Genomic DNA, 27,821 nt, shown 5'->3' on the forward strand with positions numbered 1-27,821 from the left:
ACTTCTAAAAATGGACTTGTGTTCCTATATTAATAGAATACTTTTGAAAACATTATTAACAATCTAGTCATAAATTGTGTTATTGAGCAATAAATAGCCGTTCTCTGCAGATTTAAAATACTGGCGGTTTTTATCCTTTCTATACAAATACTTTATTTGTATTTTTTTTAAGGCATCAAAATGCTTTAAAATTCCCAAACTAATGCTCACCATTTAAAAAGAAAAATGTACAGGAGTAGTAAAATGCACACCATTATACAGGGAGCTGCTGAACTTTGATTACAGTTACTTGTAAAATTCCTTGAGATCTCAGGTAAAAGGGATTACAGAATTGCACATGATGATGTTGATGATCATTATTGATTCTTGGAGCTACTTGTGTTTTCATATAAATTGCACTGGTTTTAAGGTCTGTGCAGTGGACCTCAAATAGATTTTCTCTCTTGTGTTCAGATGAATTTTGGGATGGAAGCTACATGTGATGAAGTGCTTCAAATTCACTCCATTACTGTCTGCAGTAAAAGGTATGCATTTCTCAGTGAAGTCAGAGACAAAACTAAATGTGCCATTTTATTTAAGCTGATAAAGACCAGAAAATAGGTAGTTTGATGCCCACAGAATTTATGCCATTTTCATGACAAGATAACATCTGCTTTTTCACTCTCACAAACGATTGAATCGTTTAAATGTTCATTACTCAGTAAACCATTGCGACTTGTATTGCAATCACTTCATCAAGGATGGGCTACAGGGAGCAGGGAAAGGGAGAATTCATCGTGACTCTACTAGCAAAAGTCAACTTGAATACAGACTAACATTCCCTTGATCACTGAGCTGGGCATCAAAGCAGAAGAGACAGAGCCAACTAGGTCAGAATACAGCTAGCATTAAGCATGAGGATAGATAAGGATGTGCTAGTATAACTAATACTATAATGGTATGGTGGATGCTCAGCTCAGGTTGTATTCCTTCTTTTTACTAAGCCTGGGGTAACCATACCACTAGCCATAATCATGCCTCAGCAAGGTGATAGAGAAATTCTTGTATCACTCGTAAGTATGTCTGGGAGCTGACTTGGGAGCTACTGCCACTCTCATTGGCGATATAATACAAAAGTGTGGAAGAGGCAATAGCAGTAGTAGTCAACTACCTAAACCTAGGCATTCTGGGCTATCCAAGATATCCATGAGGAAGATATGAAACAGGATGCAGCAGCAGAAGATGGAGGACATTGTGAGTGATCTAAGGTTAGGGCAACTGATTCCCGCCCAATTTGCCCTTTAAGTGTTTATCATTCCAAGGCACAGCAAAGGAAGCTCAACTACTGAGAGGCAACATAAATTGCTCATGATTACACGGCACAGAGGAAGTGCTGGGGGCAGAAAATGTGTCCAAAATCCCCATGTAGTGTTTGTGATGTCCAGATGTTATCCAGAGCTCACCGCAAAGAATTTCACTGCATGCGCAACCACAGACAGTTGCAGATGATTCTTTCTGGAAAACTCCTAAAATAATAGACCCCCACCTTATAGCCACTCCATTGTGGGTTTGGGAAGGCATACTGCATTTTTTCCATTCCCAAAAGATATGATCACTATTGTCAGTGCATTACTCTCATTGTCTTGAAACATTTAACTTAGTATTGTCATTTGTGGTCAATTTTGTTGTTAAGTACACAAGCAATTCAAGCCTTCATGGTTTTGTTGGGTTTTTTCCTTCCAACTCAAAGGGTTAAATATAGTGAATGTTCACTTAGAAAATCAAGGGGAGTAAAAAAGGAATTCTGAGGGAAGTATAAAAGAACAAATATAGATAAAAAGATGTGAGGTGAAAGATTTCTGTTGAGAATGAAGATTCAGGAACTTGGAGAGCTTGATGAAGGAAGTACTCATCAGAGAACAAAACAAGAAGGAATCAGTCATACCAAGAAAAATGTAAATCACTCATGAATCAAAGCCCGACAGACTAGTTTTTACGTATTTTTACACTGCTTTGCACATGAATTATCTGTGGCCTTAATGTGAGGTTTGAAAAATATAATATAGCAAAAGTAGATGTGCATTAGAGAATCAAACTTCTTGATAGCTCACAGGTACTTTAGACCTTATCTTTATTTTTCATTTATCTAATTATACACATTGTTTCAGGTATGATACAACTTTCTGAAAAACCAGAGGATAGGCTTATAAATCAAGAAAAAATTAAAACATATGCCTTTGAAACTCTGTAGATAAACATTAAGTAAAGATAAGCTCAGTTGACTGTGGTCCACACCCTCAAGGAAAAACAGAAAAGAAATGTAGCTCCAGAAAACAGCAGGAGACTCTGATAAAGAAATTAGAGAAAGGGCTAAGACTGCAAAATGATTCAGCTGCCACATTAACTGCCTGTATCCAAAATGTGAACGTTCATCCTTCTCCTTTAATCAGTTCCCTGCAATGCTTACTTACCTTTTGAAGCAGAGCAAGTCAAATTTGTGACAACAACAAGGTCTCCAAGGACCAGGAAGCCTGCTTCAAAGCAAGCAACATGCATCCCCCGATTGAAGTCTCACGTCTAAGCCCAGTTGGGATTTGCGAACTAAAGAGCCTCACTCTCTGTTGCTAATGCACCTGGTCTGGTACTCTACAAGATCAGTACCTAGAGATGAAAAACAGATGGAAGGAAGACTTCCTTGTATCCAAGGATCACTGATTCAAGTCCTTGCCTGGAATGGAGGACACACGTATTAAATTTCTCCTCCTGCTGCTAGAAATGTGGGTACCGCTATAACCAGAAGGCAAGAGGTATTCAGAGTAAGGCTGAGCCTTTTATAGTCTAATCAAATGGTCATGGAATCAGACAGAAAACGATCTACAATCTTGTGGCCTGGGCACTGAGATGAGCAAATGCGAAGCTTATTTCATTACCTTTTCTATCTCATACTTTTCAGTTTCAGAATAATTTTTCTCCATTTTTTTCCCCACTTTTTCTTTCTTTCCTTTATTATGCTGTGCAGTGAGGGTCAGCCTTCAGAGGAGAAACTGAAAATATCTTCATCTCAAATAACATTCTAAGTCACTATCTCAGTTGCATGACACAGGAATCCAGTGAAAAGGTGTAACAGGACACATTTTCCACAAATTTCTTTTCTATCTCATTACTAGATTTTTAAACTATGTGGAGAGAGGAGAAACTGACATTGAATGCTTATTCTGAAACTGATATTATCAACGCTTATAAATACTTAAAGGGTGGGTGTCAGGAGGATGGGGCCAGGCTCTTTCAGTGGTGCCTAGTGACAGGACAAGAGGTAATGGGCACAAACTTGAGCATAGGTAGTTCCACCTAAACATGAGGAGGAACTTCTTGACTTTGAGGGTGGCAGAGCACTGGAACAGGCTGCCCAGAGAGGTGGTGGAGTCTCTGTCTCTGGAGACATTCAAAACCTGCCTGGATGCTTTCCTGTGCAACCTGCTCTGGGTGACCCTGCTCTGGCAGAGGGGTTGGACTAGATGATCTCCAGACGTCCCTTCAAACCCCTACCATTCTGTGATTCTGTAAAATAGATGGATTATTCCCTGGTCACATTCTGGAAGAAAAGGGCAGAAAGGAAGCCAAGGAAGAGTGGCAAAGTTTGTTGTAAGTGTGTAAAAAATTAGGTGCCTTTTATGTAGACACTTAAATGTGAAATTTTACTAGGGATAAGTTTAAATATTTTCCTAGCATTTTTCACTGGATAATGCAAGTGGTAATCTAAAAGTCTATTGTCCCCTAGTAATGCCAAGACAGTTCAGAGGTCAAGCAGTGGAACCCATTCAGTCACTAAATGCATGAGACCCATCTTTTAAAGCGTACCATAGCATTCAGCACCGAGCCTAAGTCCCATTTATAGATCCATTCCTATATTGTCAAAGTTGCATTTTCCTTTGAGTAGGAAAAGCAGACATTAAAACCATAAAATAAGGAGAATACATTATCTATTTAAAGTAAATGGAAAATCATGTAGATTGGTTGAAATTCAGCATTTGACTGAGAAGAGTCCTCAGCCTAAAAATCATGTGTTTTCCAGGGCAAAAGGAGGAGCCGCGTTTGATTGCCTGTTCTCAAGAGCTATTTAATGTGAACTGCAGGAGATAGCCTACATTGCAGTACACTGAAATGGAAAAGATACATAAAGACAAGCCCTGAAAGACAAAAGGCCAAAGGCAATTATTATTAAATCACTGTGATAGCAAGATAAAGCTTGAATTCTGCAAGCAGCAAAGAGATTGAAAAACGTTAAATGTAGGCCAATACAAAACTCTCAGCACAGCAGCAGGTGTTGTGCACTGCATCAAATAAAACCTTCTCCAAAACACAAATGTATAAATACAATAAAAGTTTGTACACACATACACATGGCATTCACATTTTTTCTAATTCATGGGTCTTTGTCAAACTGGCTCAATTATAGTTCAGATGGTCACCAAAGTATTCTATGCGCTGGCATTTGCTATGCAGTGATGCAGTTAAAAGTACCTTGGGTCCTGTGTGATCCACTAAATTATGTATTATACTATTCACTATTAAACATGGCTTTGCAAATACCATCTGCCATGGAAGACATCATTTTCAGAATATCTGCATGTAGATATCTCCAGTCTGACGTGTTGATGCTGTGAATGAACAGAGAAAATTCCCAAAGGATAAAAAAGAGCAGTTCATGTAACAAGGGGATAAAAATATTTCATAGGTAAAAAATACTTTCACAAAATAATGAAATCAAAATAGACAAAAAGCACAGACATTTTGCTTATCCCCAAAACATACATAAATATTAACATGTTTTACCACTGCTTTAATTAAACTGACTCTGACATGAAAAAATAATAACTTTTAGGAAGCATTCATTAATACAACTATTCAGGGCAGGAAAAGAACAAAAACTAGAATAACTAGATAAAACAATCCTAAAGAACTGGAGAGTAAAACTAAAAAAAACAAAAGTGTCAAATTTGTTATAAATAATCAAAAAAAAGATGTAACTCAAAAGGGATTACCTTCAGAAAAGTAAAAATAAAAATACCTAGGTATCCAGTTGAAGCATCCAAGTATATTAATGCAAAAACTTCTTCAACTTAGAAGCTGATATAGTAAAAAGTAATGTCCTGAAATGGGAAAAGAAAAAAACAAAGGTTGTAAAAGCAATTATGAGAAATTCCTCGTGTTTTCTCGAAGCTCAGATACACATGGGCAAACTTGATTTCAGTACTTTAGACCATGTTAAAATGAGCTATTCTACATAGGTACTGGTAAGTGTGGTAACCTGATAAGCCAGGAATAGAGTAAGGATAGTTAACAGGATCCCGTTATAGCAAGGTACAGCCATGGATCCACCACTTGGAAGAAACATACGCAGAGTTAGGGGAAGCAGCACAACTCACACAAAGAAAGGGTGGAGAAAAACACGCTGATTGATATTTAAAGGTTTTCCTTCTAATTTATCTGCTCTTGTTTATGTTCAGATACCAACACTACAAACATTAAGAGTTGGGTAAGTCATCTTTAGAGTCAAACCAGAGAAACAGACAAACACAGGACAGGATGCTAGGTGAGTCGAAGCATCTGTACTTAGCCATCAGCTTATCATCTCACAAGTACCCAGAGAACATTGCTAAACTCTTACTTTGCATGTCGGTAGCATCAGTTAAAATTAACTTCTCTGTTGGAATTCCTGCTATGATTTACAACAATAACTGAGACAGTAAATTTACTCATTTTGATGAACAGGTAGAATAAATTAAATTAAAAAAAAAAAAAGAATACAAGCATGTTCAGATAAGGAATGACATAGAATACTGTGGATATTAAATCTTATCTGTTACCTTAATATGCTGAATGAATCATAGAACAGTGCAAATTCATATTTTGTAGATTTTTATACAAGTGAAATCTGAGGTCAGGAGTCATGTGATCAATTTCTGTAATCTTTTTTAGGCAAAATAACATGAACTGTGGAGACACACACACAAAAAAGCAGAAGTCTATTACCTCATTCATGACTGAAACCTGATACCATCACACTTCTGCCTGCTTTAACCGAGAGATATTGTTTTAAGATGGACAGATTCACCGCTCTAAGCTGCCAGAGCAAAGCGCATGCAGCCAAACTATTTTTGAATGGTAATCTCCAAAGACATTTTTATCTTGGATGCATACAAATAAACACAGCAGTGTTGTGAGAAGTCACAATCTTCCTCTGAAATTCACAACATTTTCCTACGTATAACTCAAGGTTATCAAAAAAGTTTAATTTGCTAGCGTACGCAGGTAGTACAAGTTTATCCACCAGAGCTCCTTCCCTCCGTGCAAAGAGGAATAGATTTCTCCCCTCCTTCTTCTGTACAACATGAGTGGATTACCTAAGTATGTTGCTTATCTTCATACGTATTTTCAAGAAACGTTATATACGAGGCTTTACATTATCTGGAAAATGAATTATGCATGTGACAATATGGCACATCCCTCAGTCAGGCTATTTCTAGTGTCTACCCTGCCTCTTCTGCCTTCACATGCTGTGATCAAAAATATTTTACTTTTTCTGAAGTTGTTTTGTTCTTGGGTTTTTCCTATTATCCCTGGGAAGGAATTACTTTAACTTTGTCCTGAACAAATACTATTTGCAAACACAATGAAGTTATATTTAAATCACCAAAGATTAACCGAAGCAGCAGGAGGCCAAGGGAAGGTGCTATCACTTCAGAAAACAAGATAACAGCTTGGGAAAGCTGAAAGTTTTAAAGGGTTTGTATTTTATTTAATATAAGTAGGAGTACCAAAGTTAGAAATTACTAATATAAAGATGTTGTTCAGTGCCTGTCTCTCTCTCCTGTGCCATTTATAATGTGTATTTGATACCGACAATTCTCTGTATGGATGACATTACTGAATCTGGTCAGCTTCCACCAACTCAACACTGCAGCAAGACACTGAGTTGGCTCTTTTCAGATCAGTTATTTTAACATTGTAGCAAAATTTTTGGCTCACCTGATGTCAAAACCCATTCTTTCTCAGGAATTCTTCAAAGCCTAGCCTGAGCCAGGCCACTTTGTAAAACAGCACAGGGTATTTGCAAAGATGGCAGTCCTTTTAGTTGTGTGTAGCACGTGAAGCTAGTCGGCCTCTTCTTACTTCTAATGAGGGAAGTTTCTCCGCCTGTTTCCCAACATATGACATTTCCATCTCTATACACGGCGGTCTGTGGAATAGCACATAAGCTGTTTTGAGTCAGCCTGGAACAATTCCACCTTCCACATACCCACAGTCTTCTTCAGAGGAAGTGAACTGAGTGAACTCCAGCTGCATTGGTAAATATAAAAGGACCAGGGAGAATGCAATCCGTGTCCCACCACTGAGCATGCATTTATACTTTTTATTCATTAGCCCCAGCAACATCAGATTTACCTTTTTAGTTCCAGCAGTCCAAAGCACTCCTCCTCAGGCATCCTCATTAGCTTCCTCCAAAGAAACACATTCTCTCAGTTTGAATAAATGGCTCAGAAGGAACTCCTGAAAGTACCTTCCTTGGCAAAGCCTCTAACATCAGCCCTTTTACAAAAATGAAGTGGCAGCTTATCTGCCATTAACTGAGTCCTGAAAAAAGGTTGTTCCCTCTTCCTTGATCCCTTAGGGAAAATCCAGGCCTCTTTGCCGAGTCAAAGGCTGTTTTGAGCCTTCAGTGTTGTCCAGTGGATAGTGATGACAATCCTTAGCTTTAATCAAACCAGGCCAGATGTAAAATATATTTGGTGGGTAACACTGTGTGATATTTCTCTCGAGTGAGCTTTAGGCACTTCACAGAGACCATGATAATTTTCAATGGCTCCCAGATCAACCATCAAGCTGTTTTGAATTCTACTCTGTGGCATGAACTTCCCACGTACTGTAACGGGAGAACAAGCATCCATTCTAGGTTGGTGGGAAGTCTTGATGCTGTACACTTCTCTCTGTCTGAAAAAACAAATGACATTCTGTTTAGTTTTTTTTAATTATTATTATTATTATTACCTCAACTTTGAAACTAGCTAGGGGTACAAATTACTGAAGAAAAAAAATCATGAACTTGAACTCCTTTTATAAATTCTAAAAACAGCTTCTGAAGAGTGTAAAGCCACTTATGTTACAAAGTTCAGTGACCTGAAATAACTATTATTGTTTCCATTGACCCATAGTAAGAATTGACCTGGACTGGAACTAGCAACACTCAATAGCACATTTCCATTTTTTTTTAATGTTCCATTTTCCAAAAAACACACACACACACACACAAATATCAGTCTACAGCAGCCAGTCCAGCTTTTAATCCAGTTATGAATTTTATAACAATAAAACTATAATCATAAAACTAGAAGGTAATGAATGTAATGTCAAATAACTAAATACAAATCAATAGACAATTGTGCAGAAAATCAAAGATAGTTTTATGTCTTTGAAAAAAAGCAATAAAAATATCAATATTCATTATGCTGTGATATGTGGAGACAACTGTGTTTATGTTTATAAAAGCTAGTAATGGTTGTGTAAAGCTGAAAGGCGAGACAAAGGCTGCTGTTTCAGAAGATCAAGCACGGCAATCCAAGTCTAAGGAGGAAAGGTGCTCACTAACAATTAGTAACGTATATGCTGGACATACATATGGCATACATATCACACATATTTCTATTTAAGGATCTTTATACATCCACAAAATGGTTTCAGTATCAAGAAGATTTGTAGTTAACACAGTACCAACCATTTCTTTCAGAGATTGATCTTTCTACTTTCACTCAGAAAAAGCATTAAGGGCAATCCTTAAAGTTTCAGACTGATCAGAATGAGATTTGAGTTAATATTGGATAGAAAATGAAAAATGAAAAGTTTATTTTCCGTAGTCCACTTAGTAACTATCTCTTCCCCTGTGTTGATCTTCCCATTGCTGAATGTTTTTAAAACTTAAATAAATTACTTATTATCAAATGAAAGATTCATGCAAGAAGAGTATTTTAATGTCTATGACCGTATGTGTAAAACTACCTTGAATAATATGCAGAAAATGCAACAGGGACATTTTTTTTCTGTGTTTGTAGCATGATGCACACAATTCAAATCAGACTGTATTCAGTTTCTGTTATTTTAGGGTTCCTTGGATTGTTATTTTTTGCTCTGCTGCAAGATCTTCTCAGTCAATTTACTTACAATACGTATTCTATACATAGAGGTACTATTTATGCATATATCAATTTTTGAAGAGATGTACCAGAAGGGCAATATACCATGTAAAAGCTATTCCAGCTAGCAGTTCTATGCTCTTGTTCATTGGCTAGACAATTGAAACTGAGTTTTTTATACCCCTGAGGAACAGGAAAACACTAACAAACATCTTGGTTATGCTGTTAACACTGCCACATTAGATGGTACATTACTAAAATAAAGTTTCAAATAGAAATTTACATTAATTGCTATTTCATTCACAATGCAATATTACCCTGAATAAGGAGAAAAAGGTTTTACCCTTGTGTAGAGGCTGTTCATTTTTCCATGAATTATGCATTTCCATTTTTTAACAAAAAAAAGAAAATTGTTTTTTCCCTGAAGAAATTCACTATATGAAGAAGTAAAATACTAGATAATTTTATTCTATGCTGTAGGAAATGCCTTTTGACTTTTATTAAACTGCTTGCTGAGTTTCTGATTTCTTGAATTAAATGGTTATTATGTGGAGCCCTAGAGATGTGCAGCACTGGGAAGAGGAGTGAAGTCAAACTCTAAACTTGACTTTTCAATGCTGCTTAAAAAACATCTCAAATTTGTCAAGTGAAAGTACTGTCTTATTGTGGGTAAAAATTTCAAACATCACCTTCCTAGAAGTTATTTTCTTCACTTCTCTGAGTTAAATTGTATATTACTTCATAAAAAATAAGTTATACAATGAATTTTGACTTTCTGAAACTTTGTTAGGGATAGATCGCTATTTTTTTTTCCTATCAGGTGGAATTTTTGTCTAAAATGATTGTGAAGTAACATCTGTAAATATTTCTTGATTGCTAATTTGTGAGAAGCATGCTGCTAGCATCCAATATTTGGATGCTCTTTGGATTTAACAGTGGTCTCGAAGTAGATTTCTAATTATTCTAAGAGTATGGCTAAAAGTCACATCTGCAGTGTAGCTATTGTGGCTACACTTTCAGCACTCTCTCTATAATCTTTAAACAAATAAAATTCAAGCATCTGTATCTGAGCTACTCACTCTGACCCGTGTTTTTAGTTTGGAGAGAAACAGATCCATTCAGAGAGTAATTTGTCTCCCTTGTTTTAGACACCTATCTCTTTCAGTTACATACCTTGCAAATGTCTTTATCTCAGGAAGGAAAGAAAGAGCCTAGACTGGATGCCTTATTTTCAGATATCAAAGTCAGAGCAAGCAAATCCCACCCTTTCTAATGAGTAATCCTCTCTTTTTACTACATATGAAAGTTGAACAAGACAGCAGTGCGATTTTGATGTGACCAAATGCTTTTACAAACTCAAGAAAATCTGTATTTGGATGAACCTCAGAGGAGGTTTGGCTCCTGCCGTTTGTTCAGCTCTGCCGAGTGAACCCAGGGCCTCTGTGGAGAAAACACTATTGTCTCTTATCTCAGTAGGGAGCTGAGTGATCAGAGCGACAATACGAACAATACAGCCACTATCAGCAGCAAGATTTCTGAAGCAGAGAGCCAATATGTTTTCCCATTATGTAAAAAGTTGACTACGCATTAAGTTGTTTGGTTTCCCTATCTTCATTTCATCACAGACATAAAAATGTACTACATCCCACTGAGAGTTGGTCAATTCACTTGTCCTAATAAAAGAAGCAATTTGGCCCAAATCCCAGATCACACAGTAATTATTCTGAGTTCAGTAAAAAGCTTTTTGGGTTCTTTAAGAATTTTGGTGAGCAAGGAATAAGTTAGTATTAGGGAATTTAGAGCTAACAACTTCATTAAGAATTTTTACTTTAATGTAGACAGAGGGAAGATGACAGAATCTGGTCCCTGGAAAATTCCAAATAATTTATTGTCAAGGAAGCAAATGTTCATCCTACGTGGCCAAAGACCTCAGGTGAAACTACATCATCTTCTACGTAGTTCAGAGCAAAGTGGGGAAGTTCAACTGACAAAGTTAAATGTAGACAAAGGTCTGTTCCAGAGGAACAAAGAGCAGAGAAGCTGGAATACTACTAGAGCTGCAGGAGTCATAGGAAAAATGGTCTGTATTACTGCACTATATCCACTCTCTAACCATTGCCATCTCAGAAAATGAAATGGGATTGCAGGCTGTGGCTAGTTGGCTTAGAGGAACTACCTCACACACGGTAGCCCACATGGAGCCCAACAGGCACGTGCCTCCACATCTGATATCTACTGAGCACATCACAGGGCTTCTCCAGTGCATTGTGCTCCACTGCTGGGAGCAGTGTGCTCCTCACAGATCTGATTTCTGGCATCAAGAGGTTGTAACTTCAGCTCAGAAGCCATGGCTTAATGTCATTGAGAAGTCAATTAAAAAACATATACATATTCATGACACTCTCATAACTTGCAGGCATTATGTAGAAAGCAAGCTGGCAGAAGCTGGAATGCTGTCCCTGAACTAATGTGATAAGCACAGTAATGAAAGACCTACAGCATTAATAATTTTTAGCAGTATCATTTTAGTACTGCACCTCAGCTTGTGCTTTGGCTTGTACGAAACAAAAGTTGTATCATTATTATTTTAAGCCTTACACAAGCAGTTAGTGAAAGCTAATGTTAATACACTGTGTAATACACTGTAAAAAAACACTGGTAAAAAAAGATGTGCTGGAATATAATCTGAGTTAAATCCTCCCATCCTATTTACTTTTAGAAAATTATGCTTAGTTAATAAACTTTAAATTGGTTTGTCATTTGCAAATAGCGTTGTGATCAGACTAGAAATACATCGAAGGCAATCTTTCTCACTGCTGAAATATTTTGGCGTTTTTCCAGGCAAAAAGAGACACGAGCAAAATGTATGGAGACATACGCAAAACATCGTAACCAAAAGAACTCATATTTTTATGAAACCTCAAAAGAATTCGAGAGGAAGTTGGTCAAATGTATCAAATGCAGTTGGTTCAGAGACTGCAGGAATATTTTTTCCGAGTTTCTTTTCCCTGCCGGTGTGTAATACCTTGGATTTGTGATACTTCAACACAGGAGTCCCCAATAGACGCTAAGCTAACCAGACAGGAAAATCTCCTCCACCTTTGTCAGCCTTCCTAGCATATATCGCTTTGTCTCGCGGGGTACTTCTTCTTAAGTTTAGAAACCACTTTTCACATGTTAGCCATTTTCTTGTAAGATTGTCACGACGGCAGCAGGGGTTTCTTCATGACAGGCTGCTGAGCAGAACCTTGCAGGTGCACCTTGCAAGAGGCTTGTGAGGACCAGCCCTTTGAAAGCGTGGCTGGAGATCTGAGCCATATAAACTCCAAAGTCTCGTCCATCTTCCAGCTCCACCGCTGCTTTATTCAAGCTGGACACAGGGTTTTTTACTCTCTTTCAGTGTCACAAGGGCAAGCAGTGCCAAGGCCCCTCTCCGGCTCTGTGCTGAGAGCAGGATGATCGTGCTAGGTCTGATCTACAGTGACATGGAATGATCACAGCTTTCAGTACAAATGCGAGCACCAGATGCTCGGCACTTCTGCGGGCAAGGTCACCATCTAATATTCGTAGAGTCTTTCACACTGTAATCCACTACCCTGCACAGGAAGTTCAGGATGGAAGGCATTTTCCTTACTGAGCAGCAAAGCGATAAAAAGTTCATATCGCTAACAGTTAAAAGGAGCTCCTTTACTCACCCTGTATCTCTTGCAGTTTAAACTCTTCAGAGAAGTGGCAGGCTGTGAGTCTTGTGCCTTCCTTGGTTTACTGTGACTGGGAATCAATACTAACACCAGTGCTTTCACTCAGTTTGACTGCTTCCCCGCTGAAAAGCAAGGGCTTAAAGGGTCACACTGACTAAAGTATTAGGAAGTTTGTCAGCTGAATCAGTAGACTGTCACTGATGGGGAATCTCACACCACAAGCTTTCCCAGTAGAACCACAGGCTGTAACAGGGACCGCTTTCTGCTAGGATGAGGGGACAACACGTACCCGCATCCCCATCTCTTATAAGACTTGGTCAGGGTTGCCAGCAATGCCAAAAAAAAAAAATAATATTTGAGATTCCCTTTCAGAAGTGAAGGTCCTGAATGATTCATCTGGAAGCACTTCCATCTGCCACTGGAACACTGCCCACAAAACCAAGGCGTTTCAATTGAGTACCAATACCTGCTATGGTCACCCTAATAAAGCCAAATACAAACTCTGTTTTCCCGTAGCAATAATGTACTTCTTTTAATGTATTTATAAATAACTATGACACTTCTGGTATGGTTTGTCACTTGATCTCGGTTGTGTGCTTTGTAACTTACCTGAGGCAGTCAGGAATCCCTAGTCAAGTGCTCCTACTTGTTCCTTTTTATTCACTAATTGCAACTAGAACCTTGGATGCAGTCCCAATATAGGGATGTATTCAGTGATAATGAGATCTGATATAGGAAAATGCAAGTTAGAAATATACATTTAGCTAAATGTGATCAAATGGGATGGGGTTTATAAACTGCTAACATCTTATTCCCAGAAAACATAACTGAATATAGAAATATAATGAAATCAGCTAAGGTTTTCCTGGGACTTTGGAAGGGGCTCTCCCCCCAAAAAATGCCAGGAATGAATGTGCCAATTTTTCATCTCTTCTGCACTGCTTCTTCTCTCCCAGCCCTCATCCCATATCCCATACACAGCTGAAGCACTCCTCCTTAAACAGGAGATTTATTGGACACTTTAGTCTTTAAAGAGCCTTTAAGACTTACTAGATGTGGCTGACGTCTAACAAAATAAAATATTGTAGAGGTACCAGCTGCTCCAGAAAACTTTTAATTCTGCTGTTACACGTGTGGTTTAACAAAATAAAATGCATCAGGTGTAATGAAAGCCTAAATACTAAAATAGTAGAGGCATCACCTGCCCTATCAGAGGCCTCAGGGAAATGCAGTGGCTGTGATGGTTACGAAGAATGGTAATAGGTCAGTAATTTCAAGAGGATAAGAGGAAAGGGAGATAAACTGAGACATCGTGAGGGAAAAAAAAATAAAGATAAAATTTTATAGGGACTCCAGATTCAGTCGCAAGAAGACTACTGATTCACTAAAACTAAGTTTATAATCGGTCTATGAAATTCGAACTCCACATAAATCACTGTCAAAATCTGACTGAAATCCAAATGAGTCAATATTTCTCTGTTGAAATGAATAAAATTAGAGCAGATGTGAGCCAACTAAAAGCATCTGTTGTGTCCAGCTAAACTAACTTAAACAGGATCGAGTTTATGGGCACCTTTCACACTAAGCAATCTGCAGAACAGAGCACATGGATGAGAATTTAGTAAAGGACTTGGGTAGTTTGATTTCTCTATTAAATTATACATGTTTGCTCTGAACTGTATATACTGTATTGCCTGTTCTATTTGTGCTGGAATTGAATGGTAAAGATATAAACAATTTATAAGGCCAGTACATACTGAGTGGTTTCAAACCCCTGGAGATTAGTGAATAATAAATATAGCCGGGCCTTTTGTTAGTACCCTAATGCTCTACTGTTTAAGTCACATATGATTATTGTGGTGCTAATGTCATTTTGGGAATGGAATGGATCTTAGCATCATAGATGCATGAACATAGCATGTTTCACAGAGATACACTGAATGAAACAGAGTCTGATTCCACTGCCACTGACTTTAGCAAGAATGGGGTAAAGCTCTAATTCAGAGAAACAGTATTGCACTATTTATATTTCAAGGCTGGAGGATTTGAGACAAAGGAATTAATATGATTTGTTTACAGCCCTGCAGGAAGTCAGTCTTGGAAATTTTCATTTCTGTTCAGTTCTGTTCTGTTCTGTTCTGTTCTATTCTATTCTCTTCTATTCTATTCTATTCTATTCTATTCAGCTTGTGCCACTGCCCTCATCCTCACAACACCCAAGAACATCCCAAGAGTTACTAAACACTATGTTCTGTATTTTTCACTGATGACTTGCTTTTGAAAGATGCAGTGTTCCAAAAGACTTGGGCATAAGTCTGGTTTTGGATTTGGAAACAAATTACTTTTTTGTTGTTGCTGTTTCTCCATTTTGGATTGGTCATGGAGTTTGCCTCAAGGAGCTGTAGAACAAAAAGGGAAGAGTATTTTTTGTCCTGACTGAAAGTAAAATTTTTGCTGTCCTATATATTTTTTAGTACCTAAACTGAGATCAAATGCCTGCACACTGTGCTTGCCATGGAGCATGGAAATGTTCAAGGTGGTCTTCAGACCGTGTGATTTAGACAGTCCAATCTCTTGCACAAACTTTACCTCTGTGAGGGGCAACTCCACCGTGCTTGGCAAATGCAACTGCCGACCAGAGACCCAGTACTTGAACCGTCAGCAATAGCCTGGGTCCAGACCATTGAGCACATTACGGCTGAAGATGGACATCTCAAATTCCGTTTGACACCTTGAAGACAGCCAGTGTAAGGAACGCAGGGCAGGTCAGCTCTCCTTTTGGTAGTCCGAGATGTTAAGGAAATGTGTAATTGGTCTTGTGCTATTTGAAGTTTCCTGAGCGCTGATAATTTCATGTCTAGTCCAGTCTCATAGTCTAGCCAACAATGATTGGTGACTATAAAATGAGAGCACATAATTTTCTGCCGCAGGGGACCTTCGGGTTCCTAGCCAGCAGGAAATTGCAGTTGCTGCTCTCATTTGGCAGGATGCGCAGCTTCCACCAACTTGAAAACTCAAAGCAGTACTTTCATTTCATGCAGACACAAGCCGCTCGCTACTCATCAGGGCTCGGCAACGCTCCTCAGACCATGGCAGCTTTGAATTCTCCCTTTGCCCGCTGACAGCAACACCACCACGTCTTTCCACAGAAGAAACAAAACATGTGGGTTTTTTTCAATTTTAATTTTTTTTTCCCTCTTACAGTTTACAGATAGGAGTATCTTAGAATCGTAGAATCATAGAATCGTCTAGACTGGAAGGGACCTTTAAGATCATTGAATCCAACCCAACCATTAACCTAACACTACCGAAACCACCGTGGTGTAGCGACCATGTCCCTAAGCGCTACATCTACCCGCCTTTTAAATACCTGCAGAGATGGTGATTCAACCACCTCCCTGGGCAGCCTGCTCCAATGCTTGACAACCCTTTCTGTCAAGACATTTTTCCTAATATCCAATCTAAACGTCCCCTACTGGAACTTGAGGCCGTTTCCTCTTGTCTTATCGCTTGTTCCTTGGGAGAAGAGACTGACCCCCACCTCGCTCCAGCCTCCTTTCAGGTAGTTGTAGAGATCAATAAGGTCTCCCCTCAGACTCTTTTTCTCCAGGCTAAACAACCCCAGCTCCCTCAGCTGCTCCTCATCAGACTTGTTCTTTAGATCCTTCACCAGCTTCGTTGCCCTTCCCTGGACCTGCTCCAGCACCTCAGTGTCGTCCTTGTAGTGAGGGGCCCAAAACTGGACACAGTATCCGAGGTGCTGCCTCACCAGTGCCAGAATACAGCGGGACAACCTTCCTCCCCTGGTCCTAGCGCTTCCCACACACACACAGACACACAGACACACACACACACACACATCCTTCCACCCCGCTCCGACGCCGACCGCCCGCCGCGCCCCGCACCCCGCCCGCCTGCCCGCGGCGCTGCCGCAGCCTCCGCGGGCGCGCCCCCCGCCGCCCCCCTCGCCGTGCCCGTGACTCCCGCCTGAGCCCCCCCCCCGCTCCTTTTTCTCCCCTTCTCCTCCCCTCCCCGCGGCGGCGGCGGCGGCGGCGGAGCCCTCCCGAGCGGAGGAGGAGTGTCCTGGGCACAGCCCAGCCCAGCGCGGCGGCGGCGGCGGCGGCGGCGGCGCGGGGGAATGGGCAGCCGCGGGGAGGCGAGGCGCCGGGCGGGCGGCGGAGCGGGCGGGCCGCTGGGGCGCAGCCGGCGGCGGCGGCGGCAGCCGGGCATGGGTCCCCCGGGCAGCGGCGGCAGCAGCACCAGCGCCCGCGGCAGCCTGCAGGTGAGGGCTGGGGCGGCGGGAGGGGGGGAGCCGCGTCCTGTCACCCCCCCATCTCCCCCCTCGACTCCGCATGCAGCAGCAAAATGGGGGAAAAAAAACCCAAACAAACCAAACTATATATATACGCATATATATATTTGTTCTTTGGTTGTTTTGTTTTTTTTTTCCTCCGATCTCCACAGATCAGAACAGCCGTGAAAAGTTTATTTTTTTTTAATGTTGTTGTTGTTGCTGCTGCCGACGCGGGTTGTAGCAGAGAGCCGCGAAAAAGGGGAACGGGTTGGTTAAAAAGGGGGAGAAGGGAGGAGGAACACACACACACACACACTCCCCATCTTCCCCCGCGAAGACGGTGCCCGAAGTTACTTTCGGGGAGCCCGTTTCCCTGCGCGGCGGGCTGGGGACGCGCTCGCCGAGGCGGGCAACTTCCTTCGCGCACCCTCCCCGCGGCTCCTTCCCTTCAACTCGGTATTTTCAGCCGGGACCGCGGCGGGGCTGCGCGGGGGCGGGCGGGGGTCCGTGGTGGCCGGGGCTTGGGGGGGTGGTGCGGGGACCCGCGCGGGTTGCGGCGCCCGGAGCGCGGTGGCGGGTGCGGGGGACGCCGTCGGAACCTGCGCAAGGTGCGCGGTGCGGGCCGCGTCCCCGCTGCATCGCAGGGCCGGTGGGCATGCGGGAAGGGCAGGCTTTGGGACGGAGCGGGTGGGAGGGACGGGTTACACATCGCTGCTGGGGAAGCTGAAGGGGGTAAGGAGATGTTTGGGGGTGTGCAGGGGGATGCCCCGGCCTGCCGGTGGGAGGGTGGGTGCTGCTGGTGAGAAGGGGGGTGAGCTTGGGCGGGGGGGGGGGGTTGGGGGTGGTGGAGAAGAAGAAGGAAGATGGCACGTCGGGGCGCAAGTGCTGCTGCTGGTGGCGGGGCGGGGGGGTGGGGAGGCAGAGTGCCCCTGGGCCATCCCTGGCAGTGAGTGTTTGCTGCAGGGAATGCAGCTGGTGTTGCCTGGAGGGTGCAGACGGCGATGCCCTGGAAGTAGCTGCTGTACGAGGGGCAGGAGATGGGGGGGGAGAGGGAGGATGGCTTCATGTCGCAGATGCTGCACTCCCTGCTCGCGGTGGCGGTGGGGGAGGCAGTGGGCGGGAGAGGGGGTGCTGCCTCCTGGCTCCCCTCCTGATCTAACACCACCCCCTCCCCGCACCCCTGTGCCTCTCTCTCCCCAGCACTTGTTCCTCTTCCTGCTCTTCGTTGGACCTTTCAACTGCTTTGCCAGTTACAGCCGCGCGACCGAGCTCTTCTACAGCCTCAACGAGGGGCTGCCCGCTGGGGTGCTCATTGGCAGCCTGGCCCGTGACCTGCGGTTGCCGACGGCTAGTGGGCAGCGCCCTGCGGCCCCCCAGCCCCCTCTGTCCTTCACCCTGGCCTCCCGTGGCTTGGGGGGACAGTACGTGCAGCTGGACAACCGCTCCGGAGAGCTGCACACCTCGGATGTGGAGATCGACCGGGAAGCTCTGTGTGTGGAGAGCAGTGGTGTCACTGTCTTTGGGGGAGCAGCTTCTGTCTCCTCCTCCTCCTCCTCCTCCCCTTCATCCGAGTCATGCCTGCTGCTGCTGGATGTGCTGGTGCTGCCGCAGGAGTACTTCCGCCTGGTGAAGGTGAAAATTGCTATCCGGGATGTCAACGACAATGCGCCCCGCTTCCCTGTGCCCCACATCCGCCTCTCGGTGCCTGAGAATGCACCTGTGAACACCCGCCTGGCTATCGAGCACCCAGCCCTTGACCCTGATGTGGGCACCAACGGTGTCCAGACCTACCGCCTGCGAGATAACTACGGTGTTTTCACCCTGGACGTGGAGGAGAATGAGAGCGGGGAGAGGACTCCCTACCTGATAGTCATGGGGGCTCTGGACAGGGAGACACGGGAGGAGTATGTCACAGTCATTGTTGCTGAGGATGGGGGGACTCCTCCGCTCGTGGGCAGTGCCACCCTTACTATTGCCATCAGCGACATCAATGACAACTGCCCCCAATTCAGTGACTCGCAGCTCAACGTCACTCTTTATGGGAATTCCAGTCTAGGGACACATTTGGCCACTGTACACGCAGTGGACATGGACCTTGGATCCAATGCCCAGATCACCTACTCCTACAGCCAGAAGGTCCCCCAGCCATCCAGAGACTTGTTCTACCTGGATGAAAGCACAGGAGCCATCACACTGTCCAGTAAAGTTGATGGGGACACTCCAAGGCTTCACAGGCTGATCATATTGGGCAACGGTCCTGGTTGTATCCCTGCCGTGATCACAGTGCTAGTGACCATCATCAAAGTCATGACAAGGCCACCTGAAGTTGTCCCTCGTTTCATAGCTAATGAAGCAGAAGGGGTGGTGTACTTAAAGGAACTGGAGCCTATCAACACACCGATAGCATTTTTTACCATCAAAGACCCTGATGAAAAATACAAAGTCAATTGCTATTTGGAGGGTGATGGGCCTTTCAGACTTTCACCATACAAGCCATACAATAATGAATACCTGTTAGAGACCACAAAGCCTTTGGACTATGAGACACAGCAGCTGTATGAAATCTCTGTAGTTGCGTGGAACTCTGAAGGATTTCATGTCAACAAAATAGTCAAAATACAGGTTCTGGATGACAATGACAACTCGCCAATTTTCTCTCAACAGCTGATAGAATTATCCATTGAGGAGAACAATGTTCCCAATGCTTTCTTGACCAAGCTGCATGCTACAGATGCTGACAGTGGAGAAAGAGGGCAAGTGTCCTATTTTTTAGGGCCTGATGCTCCTTCCTATTTTTCTTTAGATAAAAGCACAGGAGTTCTTACTGTTTCCACCCAGTTGGACAGAGAAGAAAAAGAGAAATACAGATACACTGTCAAAGCAGTAGATTCTGGGTTCCCTCCAAGAGAATCAATAGCAACTGTCACCATCACCGTACTGGATAAAAATGATAATAGTCCAAGATTTATCAATAAGGATTTCAGCTTTTTTGTGCCAGAAAACTTTCCAGGTTTTGGTGAAATTGGAGTTATAAGTGTCACAGATGCTGATGCAGGGCAAAATGGATGGGTTGCCCTTTCAGTTCTGAATGGAAGTGATATCTTTGTCATAGATACTGGAAAAGGAGTTTTGAGAGCTAAAGTCTCCCTGGACAGGGAGCAGCAAAGCTCCTACGTTCTGTGGATTGAAGCAGTTGACGGTGGTGATCCTGCCCTGTCTTCTACAGCAAAAATAACTATCCTTCTTCTGGACATAAATGACAACCCCCCTTTGGTCTTGTTTCCTCAATCTAATATGTCTTATTTGTTGGTCCTTCCTTCTACCCTTCCTGGCTCTCCCATCACTGAGGTCTATGCTGTCGATAAGGACACTGGCATGAATGCAGTCATAGCTTACAGCATCATAGGAAGAAGAGGCCCTCGACCAGAGTCATTTAGGATTGACCCTAAAACTGGTAATATCACCTTGGAAGAGTCACTGATGCAGAATGACTATGGCCTCTATCGGCTGCTTGTAAAAGTTAGTGATCATGGCTATCCAGAACCTCTCCATTCCACCGTCATGGTGAACCTTTTCGTCAATGACACTGTTAGCAATGAGAGCTACATTGAAAGTTTATTAAGAAAGGAGCCTGATATCAGTATAGAAGAAAAGCAGCCGCAAATATCGATAGAGCCTACGCATAAAAAAATGGAGTCAGCATCCTGTATGCCTACCTTGGTAGCTCTGTCAATAATAAGCTTGGGCTCAATTGCTTTAGTAACAGGGATGGGCATTTACATCTGTCTAAGAAAAGGGAAAAAGCATCACAGAGCAGATGAAAACTTGGAAGTACAAATCCCATTAAATGGAAGAATTAACCTGCACATGTTGGAGAAGAAACCGATGGAGATTTCTAACATTTAATGTTTCTTTGTGGATAAATCCAACATCTGAAAAACCTTGGACCACTCTGAAACGCCTGGCCGTGGGTTGTATTGACAGAGGTTGCAATGAAGGACTGCTAATTTATAACTTAATATTATAATTGTAAATAGCTGTTTACAGTTTTTTAAATTCAAAATTCAGTGTACAGCTTTTTTATGAAACCTTAGTAACTAACAGCTAGCACCCTGTCTATAAAAAACATGGACGTCATTTGCAGCTTTCATAAATCAATAAGATCAGTGATCATAAAAAAGGGGGAAGGTAAGACGATTCTTTAAACTCAAGTTTTAGAAGTCTTTTTAACCACAAGAGGGCATCAGATGCTCCTGAGCAGGGAACTGTTCGAGGTACTGTCCATGAGATAAACAGAGTATATTTTAAATACATTGGTTTTAATATAAAATACATGTTGGCATACAGACGTTTAACCACAAAAAAAAAAAAAAAAAAGAAAAAAAGAAATGTCTGTCCCGATGTATGCCTAATTAAAAGAATAAAGACATTAAAATGCACTAGTAATAAAAGAAAAAAGAAAAAAGAGAATGTTTATTACCTCACAAGTAAAGCTTATATAGTAGGATAGAAAAGGCATTAACAAGAAGTGCAATTCCTGTTGAGCAAGAATGCAAGATATTGTAATGAGAATCTGAACTGCTGTGACACACCATCTTTCATTTGCTCCAGATTTCACCCACATCATCATTTGCTCCAGCAATCTGCTGGTCATTTTTACGGAAACATTCTATTTAGTATTTCCTGCAGCAAATAGTGACAGAACCCCATGCTCATCCTCGTAAACATGCCAGATGCAAGGAAGCGAGGGAATGGCTAAATCTTTAGTTGTCACAGAAGTGGTGATATTTTTTGTACTTTGAGCAATCTGTCAGTAGTACTCCATCAGTTTGGTTGTGTAATATATTTTTTCATGTGATACTTCTGAATCTGATCTGCCAGATGAGAACAAAATTCGCTTCATATTCTAAGGAATTAGAGGACTTAGTTGATTCTGACTGTTGCTCCTTTCTGGATTGGTATTTCATGTGAAAGATCTTGTTTCTGACTTTTGGCGACCATTCCTGGCTCCTTTTCATTGGCTTTGGTTTTGGATTAGATCCAAAATCTAACTTGTAAGACTGGTGGCATATTTTCTTGATAATTTATTCTTTGCTGTATCCTCTGCAACAAAGCAGCAGGTTTATCGGTGATGTATCACTTTCACTTCATTTTAAGAGCTGAGGACTATCTTTTGTATGATGATTACGTCAAATTTCTCTGTGTGAACAAGATAAATTAGTGTTATGCTTAAAACTGATTATTTTGATTTCTGGCATCATATGTCTGTAATGTACCAAAAGTGTTTATATGTCTGCAAATTAAAGCTATATATTTTCATAATAACTTATGCTCTCTCTCTCCTGTACTTTTAATTATAAAGCTAAATATTATTTTAGTTCTAAGAAATGCTTATTTCACAAATGCTTGGGTGCTGGCTATCTTGTCTGAGACGTCGTAATACTTTCCAAAATTAGTACACTTCAGAATCATTAGTGAGAGTTTATGCCGTACTTCTTGAAATTACTGGCAAAGACAATAGTATTTCTACTGATGGAAGTGGGGCAGCAGCTGGTATCTGTTTTAAAAGTAGAGAATGCAATTTGAGGCAATTTTTGATTTTTCTCTCTGTGATTGGCATATTACTTCACCTTGAGCCTATTGAAACGCTGGAGCTTCTCAAGATACTGATTCTGCTTAGCCTAAGTAAGAATATTAACATAATGCCCAGATTTTGCCATTCTACCTATAAGAAATAGCTGGCTTTCTTTTTGTTTTTTTTTGTTTTTTTTTTTTCAGCTTAGAGTATTTTCTGTTTATGCACGGTTTGATAGCTGTTTTTCATGAAAAATTAATTCAGCCTGTCAGAGGTTTGTGGATAATCACTTTTTTTCATTTATTTTCATATTATTAAGATATGAAAATGTTATGTGTGCCTGAAATGCATTTATCACAAAGAGACATTGTTTATTATCTCAGAAGAAAAATGACATTAATTCTTCAGAAATGGCTTCAGTATTACAGATGCTCCGGATTGCTGTGTGAGGAAGCTGGATCCTCTGCATTTTTTTTTCTTCAGTAAGGAGGCAAGGTAACTGAAAGAAAGACAGGATTCTTTTCATTGCTCTTCTGTTATTTGAATTAGCAGTCCAAGATCTTCTCAAGACAATTTAAACAGGAGCAAACCCACAATTCAAGAAATACGATAAAACCATAAAACTGATCCTTCTGTGTGTTTTTATGTGACACTGGGCATCTGTTTTTATTCAGGTTTGACAAATGCATAGTCTTGAACCTGTTCGATTAAGCTTACTAAGTTTAAAGCTGCTCTTCTCGTTGCTTTTTTTAAATTTTTTTTTAGTTCAAGCACATTCCTAAGGTGCGATAAAATACAATGGTATGAGGCTGTTGAAACCAAAGTACTGCTCACGAAGTATTTTGCTCACACAATTTTCTACACATTTAAAGAGAATTGGCTTGAAATCATACCTTCAGCCAAACCAGCAGCACTACTTGTGAAAAAGACTTTACCCTGAATAACACTTCATAGAGTAAAAGCACACTTTTGCTTTCCAGAGTGTAGCCTTTGGGTAGGTCACGTCACTGAAGATGGCACAATATGCAGAGAGAGGGTGGTTGTTTTTTCAAAATTCCAGATTTTATGTTACTTAAAAAAACATACATCTGGTAGCAGCAAGTAATAAGCATGACATTTAAGCCTACAATTTAAGACTAGCAGTGATAAAAAAAAAAAAAAGCAACAAACAAAACGAACCCTTATTTCATAGAACCTGGGAATTTCTTCTCAAAAAAAAAAATGTTCTTTCTCAGTGGAAAAATGATAATGGCTATATAGCAAACATTTCTGTGATGTTGCTGTTTCCAAAGTATCCCTTGCTGAAATCACTTTCTTGTGAAAACACATTTTTAATGAGTATAACTAAAGTAAATTAGACTCAAATATAAAAAGCCTATTTTATTACCACCTTGTGCAGTGCACTTGCCAAAATGTATGCAAATCCTGTCGACACTGGTAGTTGAGCTGGCACAAAAATAAATGTCCCATTCATTTACAGTATCCATTGAACAATCTTAGAGTGAGTGGGTGCTCTTTGTTCATTTTTATAAAAAATTAGATTGTCCTAAGCTTTGTATTGCCAAAGACTCCTAATCTTGTCATGCGAACACTTTTTCATTAGAATTAACAAATTAAAAAATAAAAGACAAGAAATGGGCAGTGAGCCCAGTGGCAGTGGACATAGAAAACCAGCTCGGTCTTCTCTTTCTGTTTCATTTTATTCTTTTTAAAAGAAGTCTTTAAAGTTGCTGTTTTGATGCAAAATTAACCTAACACCTGGCCGAATATCAATAAAGGATGAGATCTGAAAGCGTGGAAGGGGAATTAGAGCGTGTTGCTTTTTGTTCTGTCAAAACTCAGAAAACAATCGTGTGGCCTTTTAAGCCAATTTTTCAGTACCAAGGATCAAACATGCAACTGTGCCAGAGTCCACTGAGGACAATGTAAAAAGCTCCCACTATCTTAATTAGGACACACAATGAGAGGTACAGTGTTAGAGCAAAACTTGGCCTCCCTGAAAGCAATGACAAACCCCTGATTGCTAACTGGGATTTTGTTGTAAATTTTCTGCCCCCAGCTGCTATTTTGGGGAGGTTTCAGTAAAATACTCAAAAATATGAAGAGGATGGGTAATTCCCGACTATCATTTCACCCCCTGGTTCAAAGCAGTGAAATCTGAGGGAGCAGTGGCCTGCATCACAAAAATACCTCTCAGTTTGGTGTAAGTGGAGAGATACAGCATCTCTGCCACAAAGAAATCATCAGCTGAACATGCAGAGTGCTTCTTTTTATGATTCAGGTGTATTATCAGAGCCGTGCAGGAAGCTCGCTGCCACCTTCCCTGTACTGTGCCTGTCACCACCTTCTCGCAGCCTTTGGTTTCTATGTACATTCCTTCTCACCCATGCAACTTACAGGGAAAAACAAAACGAAACAATTCATTATGAAATATTAGCCAGCTGAAATGCAAAACTTTGATTTAGACCGCTCTGCCTCAGAGCTGGGGCTTGAGGAGCTAAGCACATTCATCTTCCTTACCAAAATAATTTGATTTTAAAGGAAACGTCCAGTGAAGTTTTAAGTAGAAATAAAGATATTCAGCACACCCACCTCCTATAGAGTAGGGTCCTATACTTTTTATATGAATAGTAGTTGCTCAGACAGATAAGAGTTGCAGGAGTTACTTCTATGCTTTATTTTAATACTGTGGGAAATGTTCTGAGGAAACTATTTGAAAGCTTCTAACTTACAGGTTCCTAACATGTTGCTCAGAGTTAAGAAATTTCAAATGATTGGCGACATGTCACAATTTACAGTTTTATGAGTTAAAGCATGTGTAAAAATACCTGTGCAGGCAGTGTTGCTGTTTCCTTTTCAGTCTCTCTACCAGACTGAACCAACAGATAAGAAGATAAAACTGCCATCTGCATTCTGAGATGGAGGGATTCAAAGATTTTGGCTCAAAAACAAATGGAAAGTTAAACAGCTCTGTTTTTCACATTATGGACGAGAAAAATACTTTAATTCGTATCAGCACAGATTGACAGGCTGCATACTGTTTCTAACATGCTGGATACGCATATTTCAGTGATTTCTGCTATATTTTCATTCCAGTTTCATCAGGGAATGAATTTTAGAGGCCAAATTTCAAATCCTAAATATTTCTGATGAGAGAGTACTTTGAACAGGTGCTAAGAAAACATCATTCTGAATGAAGAAATATTGAATCATTTATGATGCATTCAGTCATTCGTTCCACTGCTCGTGAAAACAAATATGTGCTTAACTGTTCGAGTTGCAGATTTTCATGTCGCTAGCTCATGCTCCTGGTAAGTAGTAATTATTTAACAGAAATACATTATATGGGATCATTTAAACTGTGTTCAAATTCAGGGGATTTGCATTTTAAGCATCAAGTCGGATGTTATACAATTGCCTAGGTTGGAAGGGACCTTTCAGACCATCTAGTCCAAACATCAACCTAACTCTGACAAAAACCATCACTAATCTAAACTATATCTCTAAGCACTGTGTCTATCTATCTTTTGAATACCTTCAGGGATGAGTTGCTCTACTCTTCGCAGTCCTAGCAATGTAAATTCTGTCTTCTGTCCTAACTATTTTGTCTTATTTTCCACCGTCCAGTTTTCATTAAATACTCATCTTCAGAGTATTTAAGGCACTGAGATGAGAACTCTCACCTCTTTATGCAGAACAGAAGCAAAGATGCTTGATTCCTCTGCCTGTGTGTCAGCATCTAGTGCTACTTGCGATGCCTTAAGGTATCCCACCTGGCCTCCAGCTGCCAGTCTGAGAGAGTGCAGCCTTACCTTCAATGAACTATCGTACCTGCCAGCCCAGTGTGGATGCTTTGGATATTTTAGGAGGGTCTCACTAAACACTGGCGTGTGTTGCAGCGAGTCTTTGATGTGATTCAGCTCCATATTTACACAACTATGTCGAAATGTCTACAGACAGATACTGACCAGTGAGCTCAGAGTCTCAGCTTCCACTATAGTCTGTGAGGCTCATCAACACAGTCAATAGACCTAGAGAGTGCTTCAGCTTGCTCTAAAGTAGGCATTCAGGGCAAAGTTTTGCTGCTCTGAAAATTGATGTCAAGTGTTATCTATAATGCCCTTGAGCATCTCAAACTTCTACACAGGACTGTTAGGAAGACTTGCCCCTTTCTAGAGTAGTAGCTAGATGCCAAGAGTGCAAAGCAGCACCTAAAATGAGGAAGCTATGGATAGGCATGCACATCCCACTGGTGGTGACACAACAAGTGTATCAACCTCTCAGCTCCACTGAGTAGAGCTTGACAGACTATGGTGGGAACATAAAACACAGATCACACAGAGACATCTGATCCTTAGCATCAGAGCTGAAAAAAGACCCACAACTGTAAAATGTAACGACTGTCATACCTAACTGATAAGCTCTGAAGCCTAAATTAATCCCATCTTATTTTGGTGATTTAGTGGAGCCATCTGTGCCCTCTGCTGCGAGCAGAGAGATAAAGAATCTTTTTTTTCGCAGGCAATTCATGTCTTTGGTAAGCGCTGGAGTTGTTTACTTCTCTCCACTAGGTTTACAGATAACTCAGTGTAACTAAGATTCCACCTTGTGTTTCAGTCAAAGAAGAGAAATTTAAGCCATGAAGCGAACTACAGGTCGCAGTGCTAGGCACTCCCGCTAGCACTATAATGCACGGAGTGAAACCAGTGTCTCAGACAGCACCAGAACAGCCAGCGTGTTGGGGAGGAATCTACTTGCAGTCAGTGAAGGTACCTGGAGCTCACGTGACTTTAAATCTGTCTTTCAAACACTTTGTTGTAGGCTGCAAGGCTCCATCCATTTACATTTCACTGTCCAAAAGTTCTCATGGCTTTATCCTTTTATCTTTTTTTTTTTTCATTTTCACTCCTCCTTTTTTACCCAAGTGTTGCATGCAAGTCACTCCTATAGAACACAATAAAAGAAGATATACTTCTGGTTTATATGATGTCAGAGCACTCACTCGTGAGGTGAGAAAACTTTGTTATCATTCGGAGAGTGGTCTCAATTGTGTATTTGGAGGGGTTGCTAAAGGCATCTCTTAG

At 41.2% G+C, this 27,821-nt stretch overlaps 1 protein-coding gene across 1 annotated transcript; it reads left to right on the forward strand.

Annotated features, from left to right (window-relative positions):
* The first annotated feature begins 17,001 nt into the window (after positions 1-17,001).
* PCDH20 (protocadherin 20) lies at positions 17,002-22,477 on the forward strand. The gene is made up of 2 exons (XM_074564517.1): positions 17,002-17,150; positions 18,363-22,477. Exons 1-2 carry the CDS (start codon positions 17,007-17,009, stop codon positions 21,066-21,068), a joined length of 2,850 nt encoding a protein of 949 aa, XP_074420618.1. The 5' UTR covers positions 17,002-17,006; the 3' UTR covers positions 21,069-22,477.
* Positions 22,478-27,821: the final 5,344 nt, after the last annotated feature.

This window comes from Larus michahellis, chromosome 1 (genome assembly GCF_964199755.1).
Source record: "Larus michahellis chromosome 1, bLarMic1.1, whole genome shotgun sequence".
NCBI lineage: Eukaryota > Metazoa > Chordata > Aves > Charadriiformes > Laridae > Larus > Larus michahellis.

Coding starts and splice junctions, on each gene's coding strand:
- PCDH20 (XM_074564517.1), top strand. CDS start 17,007: ATGGGCAGCCGCGGGGAGGCGAGGCGCCGGGCGGGCGGCGGAGCGGGC. Junction 17,151..18,362: donor GCGCCCGCGGCAGCCTGCAG/GTGAGGGCTGGG, acceptor CTCTCTCCCCAG/CACTTGTTCCTCTTCCTGCT.